General features: G+C 45.4%; 2 protein-coding genes across 3 annotated transcripts in view; one reads left to right on the forward strand and one right to left on the reverse strand.

The window, feature by feature from the left end:
* Positions 1–282: 282 nt before the first annotated feature.
* On the reverse strand, positions 283–3697 carry tyms (thymidylate synthetase). Its single transcript, XM_019872727.1, has 6 exons — positions 3368–3697; positions 2831–2904; positions 1990–2164; positions 1646–1747; positions 1213–1460; positions 283–1117 (listed from the first exon to the last, which is right to left on the reverse strand). Exons 1-6 carry the CDS (start codon positions 3561–3563, stop codon positions 980–982), a joined length of 933 nt encoding a protein of 310 aa, XP_019728286.1. The 5' UTR covers positions 3564–3697; the 3' UTR covers positions 283–979.
* A 2107-nt stretch (positions 3698–5804) lies between these two features.
* Positions 5805–23497, forward strand: part of LOC109517530 (collectin-12) — an 18470-nt gene continuing 777 nt past the window's right edge. The window contains exons 1-8 of one of the 2 annotated variants that reach the window (XM_019872736.1): positions 5805–6119; positions 7708–7758; positions 17773–17895; positions 19908–19994; positions 20597–21640; positions 21989–22471; positions 22687–22823; positions 22905–23014. In XM_019872736.1, coding sequence (XP_019728295.1) covers positions 6038–6119; positions 7708–7758; positions 17773–17895; positions 19908–19994; positions 20597–21640; positions 21989–22471; positions 22687–22823; positions 22905–23014 — 2117 coding nt within the window. In that variant the 5' untranslated portion in view covers positions 5805–6037. The remainder of the gene's footprint in view (positions 6120–7707; positions 7759–17772; positions 17896–19907; positions 19995–20596; positions 21641–21988; positions 22472–22686; positions 22824–22904; positions 23015–23497) is intronic. The other variant, XM_019872737.1, reaches the window with a different exon arrangement.

Here is a 23497-nt window from a genome sequence, read left to right on the forward strand (position 1 = left end):
ACTGAAGCACGGAGCTATCTACAGTATGTACGTCAAAGCAGCACAGCAATATACAGTAACTTGTTTATGTACCCATTGCCCTCATAGGAATAACATTATTACGCTTTGTATATGACGGGGACACTTTTTTTTTTTTATACATATAAACTAACTGATAGTGATGAATGGGGAAACTCACCTAGGGGATTTGTACAATAAAAGGATGACTTGACTTGATAACGACCTGGTTCTGGTCTGCTTAATACTGCCACCTAGAAGAAAAGGAACAAACAAATGGATGACTGCAGTATGATTTACAATGTTTATTATTAAGGTGGCAAGAGCAGTTTCAAATATTTTGACACAAACCGAAAAACATCAAACAGGAATGTACGGGTATTTCTCAAGTTAAAATTCAGCACATAAACGAGGAAATGGACTTACATGTATGGTGAGTCCCATGGGCTGGTTTCTATATATAGACGCTACTTGCTTTATATAGACGTTAAGAAGAAGACACATATGAAAATTAAAGCCCACCGCACATTCTTTATTTAAATAAAATAACATTTTCAAGATACAATCTATTTTTAAACATGAGTACAAAGGAACGTTAAATGCTTCCCCCCGCCCCCCAAACGTGTCTTTCAAAAAGACATCTTATGGAAATTGGCGTTTTAATAGCTTGTGCACAGACAATTGGGTCTCTGGAGACCCTACGGAATTAATCAACTAATTAAATGTTTTGGTTTTTTTTGTTTGCTGCCCTAGTCCCAAACTGTGTTTAATTTAATTTTCAGAATAACAACAACCTCACCAATTTCCTCCACACATAATACTACAGGGCATAAAAAAACAACAACTTACTCAGTTGTAGTAGAAGTCTTCCTCATTTGCGTCAGCATGAACATATCGTCTCTTTTGCGAAATGTAGTTTGAGTTTTTTTGTGACACTTTTTGATATTTTATAAGTTCAAAAAAAAAAAAACATCAACAGGCCTCACACGGCCATCTCCATCTTGATGGCTGGGTGCGGGTTGTAGTCCACAATCTCGAAGTCATCGGCGCGGAAATCGTCAATGCGCTCCACTTTTCGCAGGATCTTCATTTTGGGGAAGGGGCGGATCTCCCGCTGCAGCTGCCAAGCAAGTGAGAGCAAAATACTCCCCAGATATTAATTAGGAGAATTCAGGCACACGTGAGATTGTTTGGCCTTGGCTGAGGTCTGCTAACCTGCACTTTCAACGGTTCCATGTGGTTGAGGTAGACGTGCGCGTCGCCCAACGTGTGGACGAAGTCGCCCGGCTGGAGTCCCGTGATGTGCGCGATCATGTACGTGAGGAGGGCGTAGCTGGCGATGTTGAAAGGCACGCCCAGGCCCATATCGCCAGAGCGCTGGTACAGCTGGCAGGACAGCTCGCCGTCGCACACGTAGAACTGGCACAGGGCATGGCAGGGAGGCAGCGCCATCAGAGGCAGGTCTGACAAATGACAAAATGAAAAAGACATTAAATGAGAGCCAGCAACTAAAAGTCGCACATGTTGAATGTGAACAGACAGCATCCTGTTTTTTTTTTTTTAATAATTAAAAACAATAATAAATGTTGACTCTTACAACAATCTAAAAATGGATGCCCTTGTGTGTACTTGTTGCGTTTGTCTGCACCTTTAGGGTTCCACGCGCACATGATGATTCGCCTGTCGTCTGGATTGCTCTTAATGGTGTTGATGACTTTCTGTAGCTGGTCAACGCCTTGCCCTGTGTAATCTGAGGGACGAAAGAAGCCAAAATCAAGGCCACAGAAGATGTCCCAAAAGTCAAGATAAAATTCATTTTTTTATTTCGTTTCAGGTGTCATTTAAATAGCGTCTGCATGACCGGAGAAAATGCCAACTCCACGCAGGACGAGCCCAGAGTCAAACCCCAGACCTGAGAACTGCGAGGCAGAAGTGCGAACCACTCATGCATAAAATGGGTGGGAAGCTCCAAAGAAATTATGGTAGTGGTACCGGCGTGCATGTCGGTGTACTCTGCACCAAAGTGGCGCCACTGGAAGCCATACACGGGACCCAGGTCGCCTTCCTCACGCTCGGTGAAGCCGCACTTGTCCAGGAAGCTGCGCGAGCCGTTAGCAGCCCAAATCTTCACGCCTTTCTCCGACAGCTCCTTGGAATTCGTCGACCCCTGTCGACACAAAACACAGACTATCCCACGGTTGATATTGAGCTATGAAATCAGATGAAAACATGATTTGTGAAACCCTCACTGCTGTGTGGACTGACATTCACCCTGCCTACTCTCATTTTTTTTTCTGTAAAACGCACATAAAATAAGTGGCTGAAAAACACATCTGTGTGCACTTATCTGAGTATTTAGTTTTCAGGTCAGTACGGTACAGAAAGAACCCAAAGAGCCTTTTGCCAAATATGCATTTAAAATACTGCATCCAAGTATCACTGAGTCAAAAACATCCTCAGACAGAGCACAGGAAAGTAGTAATTTGTGTTTTTTACAGGTTGTATCATGGCGACATACACACTGTGGTCCTTGTTCCATTGCATTTAGTTTGTTTCAAAATCCAAATCACGTGGAAGTCATTTATCTTGAAATGGCTAAACTTGTAAGATCAGTTTGAAATGATATCGAAGTGTTTTGAGGTCATAATTTGTGCTATATGTAGAATTTAAACAATTAATATAGACAACATTTATCAACATTTTGACCATGGTGCACCAATTACTCACCCAAGGTTACCATTCCATGGAAAAAAATATAACTCTGAGCATTTTAGACTGTCATGGCCACCCAGCCTTAAACAATAAATACCTTACATGCCCTCAATTGACGAACCTTGATAAACCAAAGCAACTCTTCAAGGATTCCTTTCCAAAATACTTTCTTGGTTGTCAGTAGAGGAAATTGATCTACAAAACAAGAGAGACACGATTTAGTAACATGCACATGTACGCGAGCTACCTTGCACAAGGACTTCATTTACTCCATATCGTTAAATTTGTGTTGCAGTTTGGAAGGTAATCGACGAGGGGGGGGGGGGGGGGGGGGGGGGGTTGGACTAATGTATGTGCCCTGTCCCTAAAATTATTGGGGTTTGTTCTCTGTCTCTCTGTGCGGCCGGGGACCGAGTTGCCCGCGGACCAGTGGTTGGGGACCTGCCACTGTGGCCATACAATGAAGCTAGACGGCCCCACACTCAGACGAGGACATAAATATTTCATCATTACTCCGAATTACTTTGTGGTGCGCCATGAGATATTTGAAATTTAAAATGAGTGTCTTAACTCCAAAAAAGTAGCACCAAGTGGTAGCATTTTTTCGCCAGGCCTAATCAAGATTTGAATGAATGGCTTGCCTTCTAGCGAGGCTTACCGCGAAGGCTGTATCGGGCCTGGGTGCCGAACACCGAGATGACGCCGGTCCCGGTGCGGTCTCCCTTCCTGCGGCCGTGCTCCAGGATGAACGCCACCTGGTTCAGATAGCCGCGCTCGTCGCAAAACAAACCCGGCGAGGTCTTTTTTATCTCCTCCGGCGTCTTAGCGCCGTGTTCCCCGGTCGGTTGTTCCATTGAACTGTATACGAAATATTCGAAATTGAAAAAAATTGTCACGAATGTCACTTGTGTTCGTGAATACGTTGCGCCAAAATTTCACGCGTGAATGCAAATCTCAAATACCAGCCAATAATAGAACGAGAAGCACTTCCTTGTTATTGGTGAAGTATCGCGAGAACTAAAAGTGGCGCTGGGCTTTTTTTTTTTTTTTTTTTTTTAACAGAACTTTATACAAATCCAGCAGCGACAATGAAGGTTAAAACAAGTAGTAAGTGACGACTTTAGTTGTTAAACATGATTACAATGTTATTTTATTTGATAATAACACTGATTTGGGTTCTTAAAAGCAACGTTTTACGTGTGTCACATAAAATAGTTTTTCAAAAACTTGCATTATACTCTAAGTTCCGCGGTCTTCTACTGACACCATGTGGTCAATACAAAGACAGCATTTTCACTTTCAGGAATCAATGGCCATTAGATTGAAATGTTATGTTAGTAAATCGTCTTCGTCGTCGTCGTTTTCGCCCAAGCTAATACCATATGTCACCTTTCCGCAAACTACATTCATTCAAAGCCAATACAAAATGAAACCTATCTGACGACGCTGAATTTGGCTCCCGTTAATTCAGTTTTACGTTCCAACTTAAAAGACTGCAATTGTGCATTTTTGCCTATAGATGGCTATGTTGTCCACAGTTTTGCATGAGTGAAGAGACTGGTTTTCATATTTATCTCCGACCTGTGTCAAACTCAAGGCCCGGGGTCCAGATCTGGTCCAGCACATCATTTTATGTGGCCCGCAAAAGCAAATCAAGCAGGTCAACTTCCATCATGCTTGCTAAAATCTGTACCAAAATTTCAAATTGTCATATGTAATAAATAATAATGTTGATATAGTGCAAACATTTTCTTGTTACATTACTTTTGTAACTTGAACAGTTGAACAAATTACTATCCTTGACTTTTGATTTCAAAACTAGCCATTCATTAATTGTGTACTGCATATGTAATAATCGGAGGAGGTGATTAAACATTCATACGGTTTCACAGTCATAAAAATGAATTTGACACCCCTAATCTTCAATTTAACCCCTAGGGCACCCCTTAAAAATTGGTGAGCGTTTAACTACTTAAGGACCATCAATGGTGTTGTAGTAATTAATACAATAATATATATATATATTTTTCACTTTCAACGCATCGCATCTTTTCTGCAACTTCCAATATCATTTTTTACAAATGAGCCAAAGCCACAGACCATTATGATGTGGATTTTGCATGGAAGTCATCCATATTTGGTGCAGTGGTAGTGAAGAGGAGAACTTTGTGGTTTGACTGCATTTCTATGCCTTTACAGCTGGCATGCTCATCTTTATCTTTGTTCTTGTCTTATAGGACTTTCTTGTATTGAAGAGCTATAACCATCACCAGGCCCAGTTCCTTTGCAGTTCCTTGTTCCGCTTTGATCGCCGACGCACGTCCGCAGGCCTGTGACGTTAAGTGGTTGTCACAATGATGTTCTTCAGAGATTCAGGCATTCTTTGCAGTGTCGTCTTGATAGATGAGGGGCCATTTGGACAAAAGGGAAGGACAAATGTTTGCATGTGAAGCTCTGGATTTGACGTCTGATATTGATGCAATTGTGTTGCTCAAAGTTGCACTTTCACAACAGGTGCAGCTGTAACAAAGCGCTTTGTAGAATATTTAACTGTACACTTTTTTTGTAAGACGAATAAATTTTTTTTTTTAAGTTTGGAACTCATCAACCACTTGTGTAAAAGAAAGCCAAGGGAAAATGAAATGTGTAAAAACACAGGAAGTGAGCAAGAAAATGTCACTTGATCGGTGTTCAGTGACGCCTTTAAAGAAATTATCAGTAATGGGCAGCAGATTTTCATGAGGGGGTTCATGAGAAAATAGTTAATGAGATGAGTGAGTGACTTAAAAATGAAAACAAATTATTTTAATTAATCACTTTTGCAGAAATAAGATTTTAAATTTTCTAATCCGTTGATTAACAAATGCCTCTGTCGTGGCCGTGTAAAGCTAGCAATCGTTAACGTTGTTAGCCATCGGATTTAGTTTGGACTTCAGAATAAGAGTTTTCAAAAATATTCATATCATATCATAAAAAATTAGTTTAGCAGATTTGAATTGATGAAGTCACAACAGCGAGTGATACAATTGAACGAAATGCCGATTGTGAGTGGATGATATTTTATCCCTTTAGTTTTGAAGGTAACACCCGGACATCGCAACATGCAGCTTGACTTCTCGCAGTCGAAGAAACAGCGTGAAGAGGAGACAGAAACAGAAACAGCACATCAGTCCCGCTAAGAGGAACTACCAGAGCGATGGGATTCCAACGACAAGTGTAGTTTGATATTTCCTTTTTGCTTTGATGTTATTATATGTATATTTTTCCCCCCAAGCAATAGTCATTCGTAAACTCGGGGAACTTTTACTATTGACCCACTTTGTGTCGGATGCTGAGATGCGCACAAAGTGACAGACAGCGATCCTTGTGTCTTCTTCTGTCCCCAGCGACCAATCAAAACGCAATGAAAGGTATTATTCATTGTTATCGTTATTATGCTTCGTCAGTCATATTAAGCGACTGTCATGCTTTTGCATGATAAGTAGCAGGGCAGCGCAGCGTCCACTTGATAGCACGTCTGCTTCACGGGTTCTGAGGTTTCATGTTCGAATCTCCTTAGTTGTAGAAGATGGATGAAAGGATGTGCAGGATGCAAATATAAATTGGAAGCTCGGTGTACTCGCGATTTGAAGATCTGCCTCACAGTTGAGATGTTCTGGGTTTGATTCTCGGGCTTGCTCTCACCTTCCCAAAACTTGCACGTCAGCTTCATTGTCCGTAGGTGTAAAAATGATGGTTGTTAATCTCTCTAGCGGTACGTAGGGGAGTTAATCAATTTTATAGAATAAACAATATACCACATTTTAAACACGCAACACAATCGAACATAGCAGAATAGAGCGTGTATGCATCATGTTGAAAGAAATTCAATGCAATCCTTTTTTTTAATGTATGGTATTTAACTTTTAAGACCATTACAATACATTTAATAATACAAGAATTGTTTTTATACATTTATTTAGATACAATTGTGTTTCGCCAAAAAATTATTATTTTGAATTCAGTCACTTCAGTACACTTAAGTGAACTTCCCTATATTTCTGGGCAGCAATCTTCAAAGTGTGCATCATGTTACAGTGACAAAATAAGTCTGCACCGTTTTCAGTGAACAGATCGCCTACGTTACTATTTTTCAATGTTGAAGACTATGGTGGCACTTGGCGAGTTCTTTTAAGAGGTGGTACTTGGCGCTAAAAAGTTTGAGAACCACTCACTTGATAGTGATTGAAAAAATTGGATGGCCATTAGCAGTGATAGTATCTTCCTGCAATAGTTCTACAAGGCGATGCATGGTTGACATCACCACTAGTTTAATAGCAAAGTGACCCCTCCCTCACCAAAACATCTCATCAGTCTCTTCCCCATGAGACCACCCCCCCTCCCCCAGTTAGCACCATCTGTTTACCATTAAACCATGATGTTCTTTAGTGTAGTGGCATGTTATGCTCCTGGTCTTGGGGAACCCAAGGCGCACGACACACATAAGGATTTTTACAATCTTAATGATTGTTACAGAGCCCAGAAGTGATGATTAAAAAACGAATATAACAATCAGGCATTTATCACTTTTGATCGTATTGTGTGTGGTGTGCTGCAATAATGTCACCGCAGAACAGCAGCCACATAAAGATTGTGTTCCACAACCGATAAAATCCTCAGCGCGGGGAATCGTGCGTGATCATGTTTTTGACCGAAAACCAAAATCCAAGAAGAACAAGCACTACAGATACGTTGCCTCAATATCATGCTATATGTCATCGTATAGTTATTGCGCAATACACAGCCAGGTCGTTAACCTGTTTTCCGGGTTTGGTCATGTGACGTTCAGCGTATCGCGATTTTACTTTGCGCACTCTGCGCCATGACCTTGTAGCACCTACACAATGAATGGGTTCATTGTTAATAGGTACAGTATGACACATTAGATATCACTTTTGGCTTTTTTTGGGGTGGGGGTGCAAGCTATTTATGTCATATGTTTCTGATTTTGTCACGCAGACGACTTTGCAGACGAGGAGGAAGTACAGTCTTTTGGATACAAGCGCTTTGGTGAGTGATGAATAACACCTTTTATGCATTTTTTTTAAAACATTTTTTTTAACGCTAAGTAAGTCAGAACCCCTCATCCTACCTCGCCATGCTAAGATCATTAACATGTTTAAATCCTGGCAAGGAAATGTGGGTTCATGCTAAAACCTTTCAAGAATAATTTCTTGCTTTTATCCAAATAAATTCACCCCTCCTCCCCACCCAAAAACACGCAAACATGGCCAAGACCGCAACTATGCAGCATTACGCAAGATGAAATGTGCGAGGCAATCCTGCTGTTATGAAGCGGCTTCGACTGTCGGTTTTGCTTTATTGAACTATTTCGCTAGTGGAGAGATGCGTACTGTTGCATTCGCAGGTCAAGTGTTGGCTTGATGATAAAAAAAAGTACATGCTTTGGCCACTTCAAGCGTAAGGTTTGAGCACAAGCTACTGGTGAGAAGCGATAGATCAGGTCAGGTCAAGTCAAATGTATTTAGATAAGGTTGGCATCAGTTATAGCAACTGCCGCAGAGCCCATCAACACCTTGTCAAACGGGAGAGATGGCGGGCAGAAAGGAGAAGCGGCAGTAAAACAGGCCTACCATAACCCATATAATATGAGTGTGCCTCTGGTCCACATCTTCTCAATATTTAACATCATGCAGTATTTTTTTTTTCACAATCTGTAACGCAAAGATTTGACAGCTTTTGCAAGTTCAAACCCAACCGTCAGGTTTGCAGATGCCACGTTTGCGAGTACTGATTGAGGTGCGACACGTTGAATGATTTATTGCAGAATGATGAGTGAGTGAGAATGTGAGGATGTATATGGCTCACTAAAGGGTATCTTTATCCAGATGATCTGCAACGCAAATAATCCATTTTTATCGACCATGCCCAGTATAATTTGGATGAATAGAACTCCTCTGGCCCGTATTTTCTTTACCGGTAAGGCTATTCTGCACGCAGTGTGTATTTTCTGATCCGAAATCCCCCTCGCTGCGAAGCTTCATTGCATTATTTTGCACGCCGTAAAATATTCTTGTCATTTACACATTTGGGTTCACGGTTCAGTGGCGTTCCGTAGTTTGAGGGCGATGTTTGGCCCCATGTCGGCAGAGCAGAGGGGCCCTCAAACTGTGTTCAAACGTATTCCCTGTCATCCGAGTCACCCGAGGAGGAGCATCCTGTTTGTTTTTGCCAGCCAGAGTCCGACCCATGGTTTAGATTAGAAAGTGCTGAGGAGTGCGGGGAAGTCTTTTATTTCGATGAACTCTTGACTTTGTTTGAGGAGAAGAAAGTCACGATTGCTTTGCTGTTCCTCCCCCTCCGCACTCTTTAGCCTCCCTAATCTACGATTAGCTTCATGACATCAGCGCGCTGAGGTGCATGCCAGCGTGCATGACTCTCACCAAAGACGGACGCCAACTCCACACTTAGTCGACTCTTGGAGTGCCTTGGTATTTTTTTTTTTTCCTCCCAAAACTAATGACTTAGCTTTTTTGGACAGAACATACGTGAGCACATTAGTTTCTCATCCTCTATCTTACACAAACATCATCCGGTAGGTATGCCCGTATGACGTGTATTTACACAAATGCACAAAAAGACATTTGTGTGACTTGCATGCCAGATGAAAAGCACACGTACTGTCGGTGCGCTGAGTGAATTCATATGGCGGGCCTGGATGCCTGCCACGGTACTCAAGGTCGAAACACGTTTGTTATTCTCTGTTGGGGGCGCCGGGATAAAATGGCCAACGGAGTTAAAAAGCAATCCACGTGGCTGAGCCTTTTTCTTAACGTCACCCGCGCCCTACAGCTCGTGCGCTCGGTCGTCAGTTTGAAACGACAAACTGTGATATGATGAAACGAATGTTGGAAAGAGCAGAAGAGATGGGAGGGGGTTTTTGGATTGTTGCGTTGGTGGTGTAACGTGACCAAAAGTAGGATGACCAACACTTAGATAAAAAAGCAAGGGGACATCAATAAACCCAAAGTGTGCTCATCCATATTCTGTACTGGTGATGGTTTCACCACTTTGGGCTCAGCGCACTCCTGAAACCACAATTGGGTGGCGGGGTGTCTCATGCTTGCAACTGCATGCGTCAACACGTCACAAATTGCTTCATTCTTGCCATTGTCTGAGAACTAACAACTCATCCATCCCGGGTAACAAAGTCAAACGTACTGTCGTCTTGTTCCCATTACTCAGCAGCATGATGAGTTTAACACATACGGTCATGTGATGCCGTGCTCTGCGTTTGATGGAGTGCCAGGAATTTTGGAGTCTCTTTGCAGCGGTTTGGCGGCCTCTTTTATGACATACACTGTTTTGTTTTGCTCTTCTTTAGGTCTGCCTTGTAGCTGTTTATACATTTTTCAGAGAAAGGTTCGCTACATCACCGTCAGACCTTCCCGCTCCTGTTTTCGGTGTAAAGCAAATAACGATGAATGACATAACAGAAACAAATTGTATTGGATGTTAGCCATGTGTCTTGTATGTAATGTTCAGTGCGAATGTAACGGGGAGTGTGTAAACAAAAAAATGAGATGATGTACCGCCAGACAGTTGGGAGGCGAGATAGGAATCCGACAAGGGGATATTTCACCCTAGGGAGACGGACGGCAAGGGAGTGAGGGGGAAAGTGGGAGAAGGTGGAAGAGATGCAGCCGGCGTTGGATGGAAGAACAGGAAGAGGACTGACGGGCTCCTGGGTGAGGAGATAAGACATTTGACGTTAAAAGAGTCAGCTGGAGTGAATGAGAAGCATTGGTAAATACCAAGAGAGCCTTCATGTGTGCAAACACTTTGGAAGGAAAAACTCTTAAACAGGAAGAACACCTGAGGCAGAACCAAGACTCAATCTGTCTCAATCACAGATTTTAGGTGGATTACGTTGACAGAAAAATGCAAATCGCTGAAAGTGTTATGGTATGCTAATTTGTTGAGGTTCAACTCCAAATAATTGTGAAAGATGCAAAAGTATGAATTGTACCAGAACCAGACCACTGAACGGAAGCAGAGGATGGAAAAGTAATACTTCTTTCTAAAGGCAACGAAAAGGAGAAAAACCGATCTGTCGCCACAGCTGAGTCAATTTCTGATCCTCTCTCCATAGTGCTAATTAGTGGACCCCACAATAATTGCTTTTACCTTTCTCAGGGTCGAAAAGGCTACGACTTGCAGGCTACTACTACCTTGTTGGATTCAAGACTCAATGTGTGTGTATGGATCTATCGCAGGCTTTTCTGACGCACCTTTTTCCAGCGTGATGAAAAGCAGCGCTCCACCCGCACTGCCGACACTCTTATCCAAACCCTCCACCGCTCCATCTCTGCGACTCACACCGTAATAACCCCGCGGTGTCCTTGACATGACCCACGTGCAGATGTCAGGGGAGCCGTAACAGGAGTTCGCCGGTCCTCTTTTAAAACATTTTTTTATGGGCTCTGATATGAGGGTCTGACTCATTGATTTGGTAATTCAACATACAGCAGGAAGCAATCCAAGGCACCTGTGTTCTTTTAGCGTCTCCTATGAAAATGCGCTAAAATTGCTCATTGTTGGCGTGTCTTCTGCGCTCGCGCGTGAGAGCGCTTTCGAAAACGGTGTCTCACCCGACCTAATGGGTTGATATTTGCAAGTCTCCGGCGTCCGTAAAGCTATAAAATCCCAAACACTTCCCAGCAGCAGAACACCCAGACACACTTTAACAATGTATTTGGGGATTCGTGTTACCCTCCCGCCCCTTCCCCATTTTAGTATAAACTGTAAGAACCTTCCACATCTGACTGAGATGCGGTTGGACCTTGGGAGGCGCGTCGGTAGTCGACTGGTTAGCACGCCTGCCTCACAGCCCAGAGGTCATGGATTTGAATCAGGCCTTCCTGTGCCTGCGTGGGTTTTCTCCGGGTGCTCCGGTTTCCTCCCGCATTTCAAAAACATGCGTTGCAGGTGAATGGAACACTCTAAATTGTCCCGAGGTGTGATTGTGAGTGTGAATGTTTGTTTGTCTAAATGTGCCCTGTGACTGGCTGACAACCAGTTCAGGTTGTTGTCTCGCTCTTCCTCTTGAACGCGATATGTAAGCACCGCGATTGTGAAGGACACGCCCCCTCGCTCACTCTCTAACTGCAGACGTGCCAGGCCACCCAGAAGGAACTTCAGTACCCACGACGCCGCTTAACTTTTCCATTGTTGCCCACCCGGGAGAGCCTTGGCTGGTCATCGGGCTCCTGCTCGTCTGCGTGTCGACGCCTGGCTTGTTTTTGGAAGTTTCACCGTGTAATTGGATGTTCTGAATGCGGTTTACTGTCACTTTTTCGGTTTGAGTTATTGTCGTGAGGCATCCACACCAGTGATCATCCTGTTTCCATTCACAAATTCTCCGGCCCACGTTTCCTTCCCTTTAGTATGAGTTGACAGATTTGAAACGTGAGTCTTAATCAAGTCAATCAGTGGTCGGTGTTTTCCTCCCGCATTTCAAAAACATGCGTTGCAGGTGAATGGAACACTCTAAATTGTCCCGAGGTGTGATTGTGAGTGTGAATGTTTGTTTGTCTAAATGTGCCCTGTGACTGGCTGACAACCAGTTCAGGTTGTTGTCTCGCTCTTCCTCTTGAACGCGATATGTAAGCACCGCGATTGTGAAGGACACGCCCCCTCGCTCACTCTCTAACTGCAGACGTGCCAGGCCACCCAGAAGGAACTTCAGTACCCACGACGCCGCTTAACTTTTCCATTGTTGCCCACCCGGGAGAGCCTTGGCTGGTCATCGGGCTCCTGCTCGTCTGCGTGTCGACGCCTGGCTTGTTTTTGGAAGTTTCACCGTGTAATTGGATGTTCTGAATGCGGTTTACTGTCACTTTTTCGGTTTGAGTTATTGTCGTGAGGCATCCACACCAGTGATCATCCTGTTTCCATTCACAAATTCTCCGGCCCACGTTTCCTTCCCTTTAGTATGAGTTGACAGATTTGAAACGTGAGTCTTAATCAAGTCAATCAGTGGTCGGTGTAAAGCGTCGCAAACCATAGAACTTAATTCTTCATCTTGACACTACATTTCGGCTTCCACCTTGGAGAAACAGTTTTCGGGGGAGGAGGGAGGGAGGGTTCCTGTTCCAGTAATGTCCTACTCCATATTGCTTTAAAGTCTTACTTCGCTTTTGTCTTATCTGCCACGGAATAACTTATCGATATGTCCGGAACTACAAACAACCGTGTCTCAGCTGTCTGCAGTTCATTATGTACGATTCACTTTGACAGAACTCTGCGTGACCTTATTATGACTTCCTGGATTTTCGCAGCAGGAAAGGAACTGTAACTTGGCATGTTTACATTTCGGCGGACGAACATGAAGCACGAAGATGAGCGTCGGCTATTTTAACGCCATATCTTAAATACCAAATACCATGCTGTCAGAAATCAAGATAGAGTAGGAGCCTGTTTCTGTTCTTCTCCCCCGAGGACTAATTATTGGACGCCGAGGGAACTTGGTCGTCATTTTTCCAGGGCCCAAAAATGCTTATGTGCCTAGCGGGGTACGATGCTCCCCTTTTTTTAAGGGACAGATCAACGTAAAGTCCTGTCCAATTCAGTCTGAGAGTCAAGAAGCTTCTACATTGTGAACACCATCGGAAGAATAAATGTTCTCCTCCATGCCCAAATGTTTCCGACAGCCAAGCCAGGCAGAGAAAGACATGCCGTGAATTCCGTTTTTCGGTGGGGAGGAGGTCGGGTTTTATTATCCCAGCTGCTCATCAGAGGGAAGATGTTATTTATTTTATTTCAGCATTACTCCATCGAGTGACACGGAGATGTTTATTTTACTTTGAAGCACTTGCCTCGGCTTGGACCGCATTGGGAGATTTTTCACTGTTGGATCGGGGAACGCTGCCTTTGAGATGGTGTTTTTTTTTTTTTTTCCAGGCGCTCGCAGCTGAAAGTTAAACACTTCTTTATCAAAGTTTGAGTGTAAGCTGTCGGAAGAACAGCGGCGTTTGAATTGTGTTGTTTTTAGAGGATTAAATCTTCCCGATTCCTGCTTTTATGCTGACCTCTTTTCGTTGGTGTCGCATGACATCCGTTACTATCATTTTTCCAGATGCTAATGAGGCGGTTATTAGCCAGCAGGCTACACACACACACACACACACACACACACACACACACACACACACACCTATCCCAACTGCACTGTTGATGTAGTTCTTTGGAAAGTCGGCCTGTTTGTCTTTCGGAATCTTTGCAGAGCCCAACGAGGCCCCCTGGCCCGAGGGTAGCCTAGGCGATCGACGAGTTTGTCAAACTGGCTGTAGAAGGAGCCAATTGAGAAGAAACGTTCCCCCCAGCGTACCCTCATGTGGATATTTCCTTCTCATTAGTGGAGTTAGTTGGTCGAGTTAGTTGGTCGTCGAGGAGCATACACCCAATTGGTGTCTCATTTTTGGCTTTTTTTCTCTCTCAACGTCTTTAGCATTCTGCTGCTCTCTATGTGAAACTGCATTGATGTTTTTCAGCCTCATGTTTGACATGGCCTGTCAAAAAGCCCTCGTTCTTGTCTTCCTCATTTCTCAACTGGATGATGTCAATCTTGAACGGACTCCTTTGGCGAAATATAAGAGGCCTCAACAGCTCATCCATCACAGTGCTCCTATTTCTCACCTTCCAGCGATTAAACAAAAAACAACAAAAAAAAAAGCCCTCCTTAAATCCCCGCTCTCTGGCGGCTTTTTTGGTGACGCTCACTCGCAACCGCAGGACCGCATGATGGAGGCGTTTGGTTTCCATCACGCTTAATAAAGAAAGCCACACATGAAGTTGTGTGTGTGTGTGTGTGTGTGTGTGTGTGTGTTTTTTTTTTTTTTTCGCACCAAGGCCCCAGAGTCGTCCCATGAACTCTGAGGAATTTTGGCCCTAATTTCGCACTTCCTCTTGTTGTGTCATTGGCAGGTAAAAAGAAATGTGTTAATTGCACACGCCAACACTGGGGGGAGAAGCTGAGAATCCCGGGGAGCGAACCTTGTGTTTTTGCAATATCATGGTCACCGTTTTTTTTTAAATTGAATCCAAACAAAAGGCCACCAAAACACAAATCATGACAGGAAGCGATTCAAACGGCGAACCTGAGAAGTGTGTGGCAGTCACGCTAACCACTAACGTACCGCGCTGCCCTGTAAATCATCATCATTAACCCACAATAGCGTCACAATCGGTTGATTCTGCTTCATTGACGTCAACCGCACAAAAGAAGCTCTGACCAGAGAGTCAGACCCAGAGCCTCAGAAACCACGAGGCAGAGACGCTAAAACAATCCCTGATTATAATCTAGATCGAACACATCGTCCTGGAAGGCCGTCAGGTTATTTTTTTTAACATTTACAAGGTCCACACGGAAATCCTCTTTGTTTGGAGTTGGTTTTTTCAAGAGTGGCTGCACTTCAGGGTCACTGAAAGTCACCGATTCGATTCGATGAGCGCACACGCAAATGCGGACATGCCATCGTGAGGCGGCGCAGGGCAGCTCTGCCGTGTGGGCGAGAAAACTGGGAGGTGTATGAGTCACGGGAGCCTCTGTGGCACCCCACCGCCTCACAAACTTGGCAGCAGATTGAAGCCTGAATGTTGCGCATTCCCCCCCCCAAGTTGGGGTAATGAGGTTGCATGAAGACGGACTGGACGTTGACGAGCTAATTCAATTACTTTTCATTGTGATGGCGGCCTTAATTCATTGACTTGTCCTTTTGGAGTCAATCTGTGGTTCCTGGAAGTCTGTCGAGGGCGTGAAAAGGGAAGCCGTGAGCGTGTGACCTCACCACTTTGCGTTCCCATTTGTCACCACGGAAACCCTGACCGCTATTTACAGTAAATAAACGTCGCGTTTTAATCTTAGAGGCCTCTTTTTTTTTCCCCCCGCATTTCTGGGGCCAATCCTGACCAGAACAACTTGACCGAGGAGGTTGTCTTTGATGTCACTTGTTCATTTGTTGTGTAGTTGATGAACCAGGAACGACGCAATTGATTCTCACGTATATTTTATGAAACGGGTAGAAGGCAGAACGATTACATTTTGGCTTCGAAGTGGACAAAACACTCTCTTTGGCATATTGCGGCGTTCTCCTTAAACCGAAAGACAACATTCCATCACCGTGGTATTCGGTGGCAGGTTTCGGGTTAGAAGCTTTGGTTGGCGGTAGAACCTTCCACATTTTGGCACAAATCCTGATGAAAAGAAAGATGCAACTTGTCCCGTTTATGTCGTCCGTCCCCCCCCCCCCACCCCCACCCCCGAGGCACTCTGTGACTCACAATTCCGAGAAATGCCAAAAATCATGAGACGCAAACCTCAGCTCAGGATAGTTTGGCATCTCGTGTGAAATTTGGCATCTCGGCTCTGTTCGCGTGACAAAGGTGAAAACTATTTCGTCGGTGTTGCTGCTTAGAGGTCACCCTGGAATTCCAGGAGTCCTATCCTGGAATTTCCGTGTCCTCGGAAACATGCTTCGAAATTCAGTTTTGGTGTTTCTTTGTTCAACCCTTTTGACCAAAATGAATAAATTGCCGCTGGTTCCCCATCGTGGTGCACCAACATGGCACTGCGCTACACGTATAAATATGTGTTCATAGAATTTAAAGAGGTTGTGGTGGGTTTCAATACCAGCAAGCATTTTGGAGCTTTGAGAGTTGAGGTCAGTGTAAATTGTTTTGGTCCGTGATCCTCGAGCGTGGTCATGCGATGAAGCATTTGAGTCGGTTTCTGACACTTTCTCACTCGCCACGCGGACGATTGATACCGCTGATAACACGCCGCCACGCCAGATTGACAGCTCTGTCCTCCCTGTTGACTGCAATCGTGCCCGCTCGGTATTTCACCGCCGTCTGTTTTGAATGAAAACTGGCATGACGATTTGATCCCCCATCAGTCTCGTAATTTGATGGCTTGCAGAAATTTAGAGCAGGGGACAAGGACTTGTGACAAATCACGACCTTGGACTGCGTAGCATTGGGGGGCGTTATTTGAGTTGGGTAAGAATCAAAACCATGAGCTATTACATTTCACCCCCCTCCCCTCCGTTTTCGCTCACTCGCTCTGTTTTTTTTCCGTCTTTACAGTAAATCTCCCGGGCTGGCAGGTTGGCAATGCGGTTGAGATGGACTTCCTTCCAACGTCTATAAACGCAAACACGGGCCGGTGTTGGCTAATCAAAGCATTGTTTTTATAGGAGTTAAACTGTATCGGTGCAAAAAGCTTTGGCAGTCACTAATCGTGTCCTGCTAACTCCACTAGGGTTAGGGTTTAGGAGGCAGGATTAGATAAGGGTTAGGAGATGAATCTCAGGTTAGGGTCGGCATGCGGAGTGAGGATTAGGTTCACTTTAAAGGCGGAGTTTGCAGTGTTGAAGTCTAAAGTCTCGTCTTGCTAGACTCTCCAGTTGTTGGCAAATGAAGGATGGACATGTTTTCCCCCCCTGGAGGTTGATCGTCCGCCTTAGCTTCAGCAAACCTTCTGAAGCGAGGTAGGGTTAGCAGCCAAGAGGTAGGGTGAGGTTTTGCGTGTGGAATGAGTTTTCGTTACAGGTGAATGAAAACTGGACCCCCTTCGCACACATACTTCCTGAATCTTAAATGAACCACAGCTGTGTTCCCGTAAGCGCGTTCCACAAGTCCCAAACCTTTATGTTGATCCCACTCCTAATTCTAGCAGAAGAATGACGAAGTTAGACTACATGGTTGTTTTTAGCGTTCTGTTTCATGACTTGCAGGTCATCAGGTTTGTTTAATTTTTTTTTTTTCTCTCGCGGTGCACATGGATGAAAATAAGCAACGAGTGGGAGGGGAGGAGGTTGTTTTGGTGCCCCCTTACCCCTTCACCACCCAGGGCCCCAAAGGGAGCTTTTTCATGTCGACCCCTTTGGTCATGACACAAAGTTTTCCCCGCAATGCGCACTTTTTTGTGTTAACCTCTCCATATATAAAACCATAATGTAAAGCCTTTATCCCCTCCCCCCACCCCTACCCCTCCCTCCACAGCCATCCAGGAGGGCACCCAGTGCACGAAGTGTAAGAAGGAATGGGCGCTGAAAACCTCCATAGCCTTGCTCTATGTGCTGTGTACGCTCCTAACCGTCGCCGTTGCTGTACTGGGATATAAAGGTAAGATGAGGATCACGGGGGACATTTTGCATTCATTCCATTTCTGGCTTTGGCCCACATGTGACAGACTTTTTTTTTTTCAGTCAAGCACATCTGGGTGAAGTGACCCTTCAAAGCTTGTGTCCGAATATTCATTCGACCAAACCTCAAGCGCGTTATAGAACTCAACTTTCTAGTTTCATGTTTTCTAGGTCGGGTTCGGTCTTTCTGGGAACTGGACTCTCCATGCTCCGACCATGATTGTCATAAACATTGCCATATGCACCCCCCACCCCCTCCCCTTGTTTTTTTTTTTTTTTTTTTAAATGGTGAAGTTACATTAATATGTTCAGGGGTTATCTTTGCGTCTCCATGTCCCCCGTGCACTCTCTGCTACACGCTTTCATGCAGACCTAATCGATCCCAGATGGGCCGTGAGCGAACATAGCGCAACTCCAGCCAAATTGGGTTTTTACTGGCACCGGAGCAAAACTCTGTCAAGGGATCCTCGCCTTGATGTACATTGACGCAGGCCCAGATGGTCGCGTAGCCAGACCCGTAGTGATCGATGACACTTCTTGTGACTACTCTCGGCACTCCATCTCCGCGCCATCGTCTCAACGTGACCTTTCTGTGACCGGATTGACACAAGCAAAAGGCTAAATGAGGTCAGCCTGTCTCGGAGCGCCATTGGTTTTCCCTAAAAACATTCAGAAACGGAAATGAAAGTGTCGAAAGGGGGTCACGTTTTCACCATGTTTCACTTTTGGATTTGGTCAACTGTTTGGTCAACAGTGGGGGCTTTGAGGCCACCACTGGATGTATTGTTTTAGCAGCGATATATTGACAATGTAATTATGTCTCGTTGGTTGGAAACCTGCTGTGGTTGAACCAAAAATGTATCCCTCACTCGTAAGTGCAGGAAAGAGTTCAACATTTTGGGGGTTATGTTGTGAAACGCTGCATTTCATCACAGGCTTTTGTTCCCCCTCTTGTTTTATGTTATTTTACCAGGCGTCCCGCAAGGACTGTAAAACCCACAAACAATAATTCCAACTTGGGACAGAACAGCATACTGTTTTTCGCCATTGCTACAAAATCTTTGTTGAATAAGTTAATGTTTTCTATTGTTGAGACTTGAAATGTTCTGGTTTATAGCTGATTTGGTCACATGTTGATCCAAAAGGAAAAAAAAAAGAAAACAAGAAAAGGAGGCTGTACATGGGTAGAGGTAGCGAATATCTTCACAAGGTGGTAGAACTCAGCATTGCCTGTTGTTTTTTTGTTTTTTTTTTCGCTGTGGTTTGTAACAAATCATCTCCACCAAATTTCTTATGCCGTCAATCTAAGGTCAGGATGATCAGCTAACGTGAAGCTAAACTAATTAGCCACATTTCCCAGGCTAAGTTGTGAGTAATCTCTTGTCTCGTCCTGTTTGTCAATCTCCCCAAATGACACCAGTTTCCCAGCAGAGAAACCCAAAGTGGTCCCCACTTTGAAGGGTGCCTTCTCCTGGCAGGACCGGTGCTGGTGGTAGGCCGACTCCTTGAAATCCCAGACACATTCCAGAGGAAATGAACGCCAGTGTCGCCTGTGGGGGCGTGAAGAGCCTCCCCTGCAACATGCGGCTGCCTCCCCTGGGTCTTCTTTGATCCCTCCATCCACTGTTTACTAAAAGACCCCTCCTGCCAGGTCACCTCCTGTCCCAGGGGAAGGTCCTCCATCCCGAGTCTCTGTCACTGACCCCCCCAGGCCGTCTTTGCAGGATCCTTTGTATCTCTTTCTGAAAGTAAAACTAATTAAAGCCGGTGTTATTTACGTTGCTTGACTCAATCCAGGGAGTTACCCTAATCACTTTCCACCGTTATTGCATAGCTATGAGAAATGTGCAGAGATTTGTTCCAAAGTTTGAATGGTTTCTGCTGATCCTTTTTTCATAAACGATGTCTGTGGTTGGAGGCCATTCTGGCTCCAGAGTAAAGTACACCGAGGCAACGGCCGTGCCCAACCTTCATCTTGTGTCTTTTGTGCAGTGGTGCAAAGAGTTGACAGCGTTTCTGAAGGCATTGCCAATTATGGGGGGAAGATTATCGCCGTGGAGACTGACTTGAAAAAGCTCGGTAAGTGTCTCAAGAATGTCTCAAGAAAATTCCCAGTGTAATAATCTGTGTGGAACTGATTACTGATTCCTGCAAAGTAATGATATAGTTTTTTTTTTTTTTTTTTTTAGTATTTTCCTTTATCTGACATGTTCCAGCCTGCTCTCTGTCATTTTTCCTGCTCTGTGGCCATGCAGCCCTTCTTTAAAATCTAGTTTTGAAGCATACTGTAAATCAATGCAAAATATCCTTGAAATCTTGATAAACTGAGTGTGGCATGTTGGGGTCTTGCCTGATTGAACTCCTTTTTGTCTCACATTTTTGCTCACCAAAAATTGGTCAAATTTCTGAATGGTTAAACCTCAGGGGTATTGGACTTTTGAGGTTCTGCTGTATTTGTCGTGAATTTTGCCATTCGGCTCCTTACGAAAGAATAGAGAGTTGTACAAGAGTTACTGAATCACCAAAACAGTTGGACAGGTTTAAAAAAAGGTCCATTTAAGTTCCCAAGAAAAGGTCACAGTGCATTTTAGGTTTATTTCGGTTTATCCTGAAACTTCACCAATTCGTTTCCCATACAAAACTGCCACAGTGTGCATGATCAGTGGAATGTCTCTCATCAGATGACCAGAGTGGGGATAAGTCCGAGAACGCCACCACAGCCATCCATGCCTTCAAGAGTAAGGTGTTGGCCCTCCAGAGGCAGCTGTCCGCCATGGAGGAGCACCTCCACGGTGATCAAGCCAAGCTGAGCCAACTGCAAAACCTCGGATCGGAAATCCAGAGCAATCAAGCCTCGATTCGGGAACTTCTGGACAGCAACACGGCCGCCTTGCATTTTGTCAACGGCACCTTGCACTCCTACGGCGGTGTCCTCGGGGGTCTGCAGGACGACACGACCCGGCTGCAGAGAGAGCTTCAGCAGCAAGTGAAGCTCCAGAATCAAGTCTTACTGAGCATCGGCGGCCTGAACCTCACTCAGGCACAGCAGCGCGGCCTTATCGAGGCTCTGCACCGCTCGGTGGATGACACCAGTCAGAACATCCAGAAAGTTCGCAATGACTTTCAAAGTCTGGAGCAGTCCACCAGACAGACACTCACTGATACCGAGTGGCTTCGGAGTAAAGTCTACAACCTGCAGGTTCTGGCAACGAATGCCTCTGTGCTCTCCAAAGCCAACAACGACAGCCTGGAGGAGGTCGGATCCCAGCTGGCCTTTGTCTCCAGCCAATTGCAGAACACCAGCAACTTGGCAGACGCCCATGACCAGTCCCTGAAGGAGATCCTGGACCAGCAGAGGGACTTCAGCAATCTCACGTTGTCTAAATTTGAGCGTCTGGAGGTGCGACTAGACGAATCGGAGCAGGGCCTGGACCGCGTGACGGGCAACGTCAGCTTCAGCACGCAGCTTCTGGGCGCCATCAACCGCAACCTCAACGCCCTGCGCGGTTGCTCCGACACAGTCGGTCGCCACTCTGACTTGCTGATGAGCCTCAACGGCAGCGTGGCCGACATGAGGGCGGATGCGTCCGGACTGCGATCCCAGCAGGAGGACTTGGCGGCACGCTTGGATAAAGAGGTCACCAGCCTCTCCATCATCATGGAGGAGATGAAGCTGGTGGACACCAAGCACTCCCAGCTGATCACGAATTTCACTATTCTACAGGGTAAGACGTGATATCCTTGTTTGTTTTGTTCATTGGATTACTCTCAAGCAGCATCTTGTGCTTCGTAGCAGGGGCGTCCATCGCACAATTGTGGGGGTTGGGTTACACTTAAAGTTATGGTCTTTCTGTGTTTACTTTATTATGTTCTCCACATGCTTCACCGTTTTTTTTTCCCTGGTTTCTTCATGCATTCCCAATCACGATTGTTATGGTCATTGAAGACTGTAAATCCATAAATGTGAATGCGTGCCTGAATACTCATCTGTCTGCATGTGCCTTGAGATTGTCTAGTGACCAGTCGAGTGTGTAACCGTGTACTGCTTTACAAGGACTGCATTTATTTTTCAGGTCCTCCTGGTCCCAGAGGGCCACGGGGCGACAAAGGACCTCCAGGACCAACTGGTCAATCAGGTCAGAAGGGAGAGAAAGGGGACAAAGGTGCCTCGGGGATAAGAGGGCCAAGAGGAGAGCAAGGTATTCCGGGCCCGCCAGGTCTTCCAGGCTTAAGGGGCCTTCCGGGTGTCCCAGGCAACCCAGGGTCTAAGGGTCCCAGGGGTTCCGGTGGAAGGGCTGGACCTCCTGGAAGTAAAGGCGAGCCGGGCACCGCCGGTCTGCCAGGTAGAGATGGCCAGCCTGGTCCTCAGGGGGCGCAGGGGCCCCCAGGCATCCGGGGTCCAATAGGGCCGGCTGGAGAGCAGGGGCCGAGGGGACTGCAGGGACCAGTTGGGCCTCCGGGGCCTGTGGGACCACCTGGACCATCGGGGGTCCCCATCCCCTTGAGCCCAGTGTCACTCCAAGATGAGGCAGTCCCTCTGACACTGGGGGCTCCAGGTACGACCTCGCACAAGACAACCATCATTTATCGTACCACAGGCTAGTCGTGGTACTACACTGGAGGCGCACAAATCAATTCGGCCTTGCCTGTGTACTGTAACAAATCCTAACAAAATGATTTCTGAAAAATCTGCATCGTAGCACGGGTGTGAACGACAAGCTGAATTTCACCATATTGGATTGATGCAACGATATGATTGGTTGCTCGACAGGTTGTCCACCCGAATGGCTTCATTACAGGAACAAGTGCTACTTGTTCTCCAAAGACTCGCGCAGCTTTGATGAAGCAAAGGCCGCTTGTGAACGAAGCTCGTCTTCGTTGTTGATCATCCACGACATGGACCAACAGGTGAGTCCCATTCACTCACGAAAAAAAAAATGAACACTGGTCTGGTCAAGGTTTATGGTGAGATTGTTGTTTTGTGTTCAGGAATGGCTGCAGAAGCAGACGAGCGGCAAGGGCTACTTCTGGATGGGTCTGACCGACCAGGCAGAGGAGAACGTGTGGCGCTGGCTGGACGGCAGCCAACCGGCTTTCACGTCAGTACTCGCTCGTTGTGAATTCACATTTGCTCAACCACTGACAGGGCAGGCCTCTGTTTGCTGGGAAAAAAAGAAACGATGTCAGCAGTCCACGTGAACGTGGAGTTTAAATCAGTCCGTGGTCTGCTCCGCAGTACATAAACACGGACACCCACATCATTGTGCAACTACATCTTGAGTTTTGTTACATGCTGTACATGCTGTTTTAGTTAGTTTTAGCAACCAAGCCTTCCAGTACAGGATGACGTTTGATGCAAAATCATCTTGAGTACCGCAAGGGAAGTCATTTGCTGATTTAATGCCCACACATAAGATCATCTTTAATCCCACATGTGGAATACATTTACAAGACACCAAGGGACTCTTTACGTTGCCTCACTAGGTGCTACTGTTTTGGTTAGCAACCAAGTGACAACGCCAATGTTTTGTGTTTTAATTATGGGTGCTGTATGCCACCCCCCCCCCCCCCCCCCCCCCCCC

The sequence above is a fragment of the Hippocampus comes genome, unplaced genomic scaffold (genome assembly GCF_001891065.2).
Source record: "Hippocampus comes isolate QL1 unplaced genomic scaffold, H_comes_QL1_v1.1 scaffold52, whole genome shotgun sequence".
In the NCBI taxonomy this organism is placed as follows: domain Eukaryota; kingdom Metazoa; phylum Chordata; class Actinopteri; order Syngnathiformes; family Syngnathidae; genus Hippocampus; species Hippocampus comes.

What these genes read in the sequence shown, in the direction of transcription:
- tyms (XM_019872727.1), bottom strand. Translation starts at nt 3,563, where the DNA reads ATGGAACAACCGACCGGGGAACACGGCGCTAAGACGCCGGAGGAGATA. An exon ending in AGTTGCTTTGGTTTATCAAG is followed by an intron (nt 2,165 to 2,830) that starts GTTCGTCAATTG and finishes TTGTGTCGACAG; the next exon opens with GGGTCGACGAATTCCAAGGA. An exon ending in GTACACCGACATGCACGCCG is followed by an intron (nt 1,748 to 1,989) that starts GTACCACTACCA and finishes TTCGTCCCTCAG; the next exon opens with ATTACACAGGGCAAGGCGTT.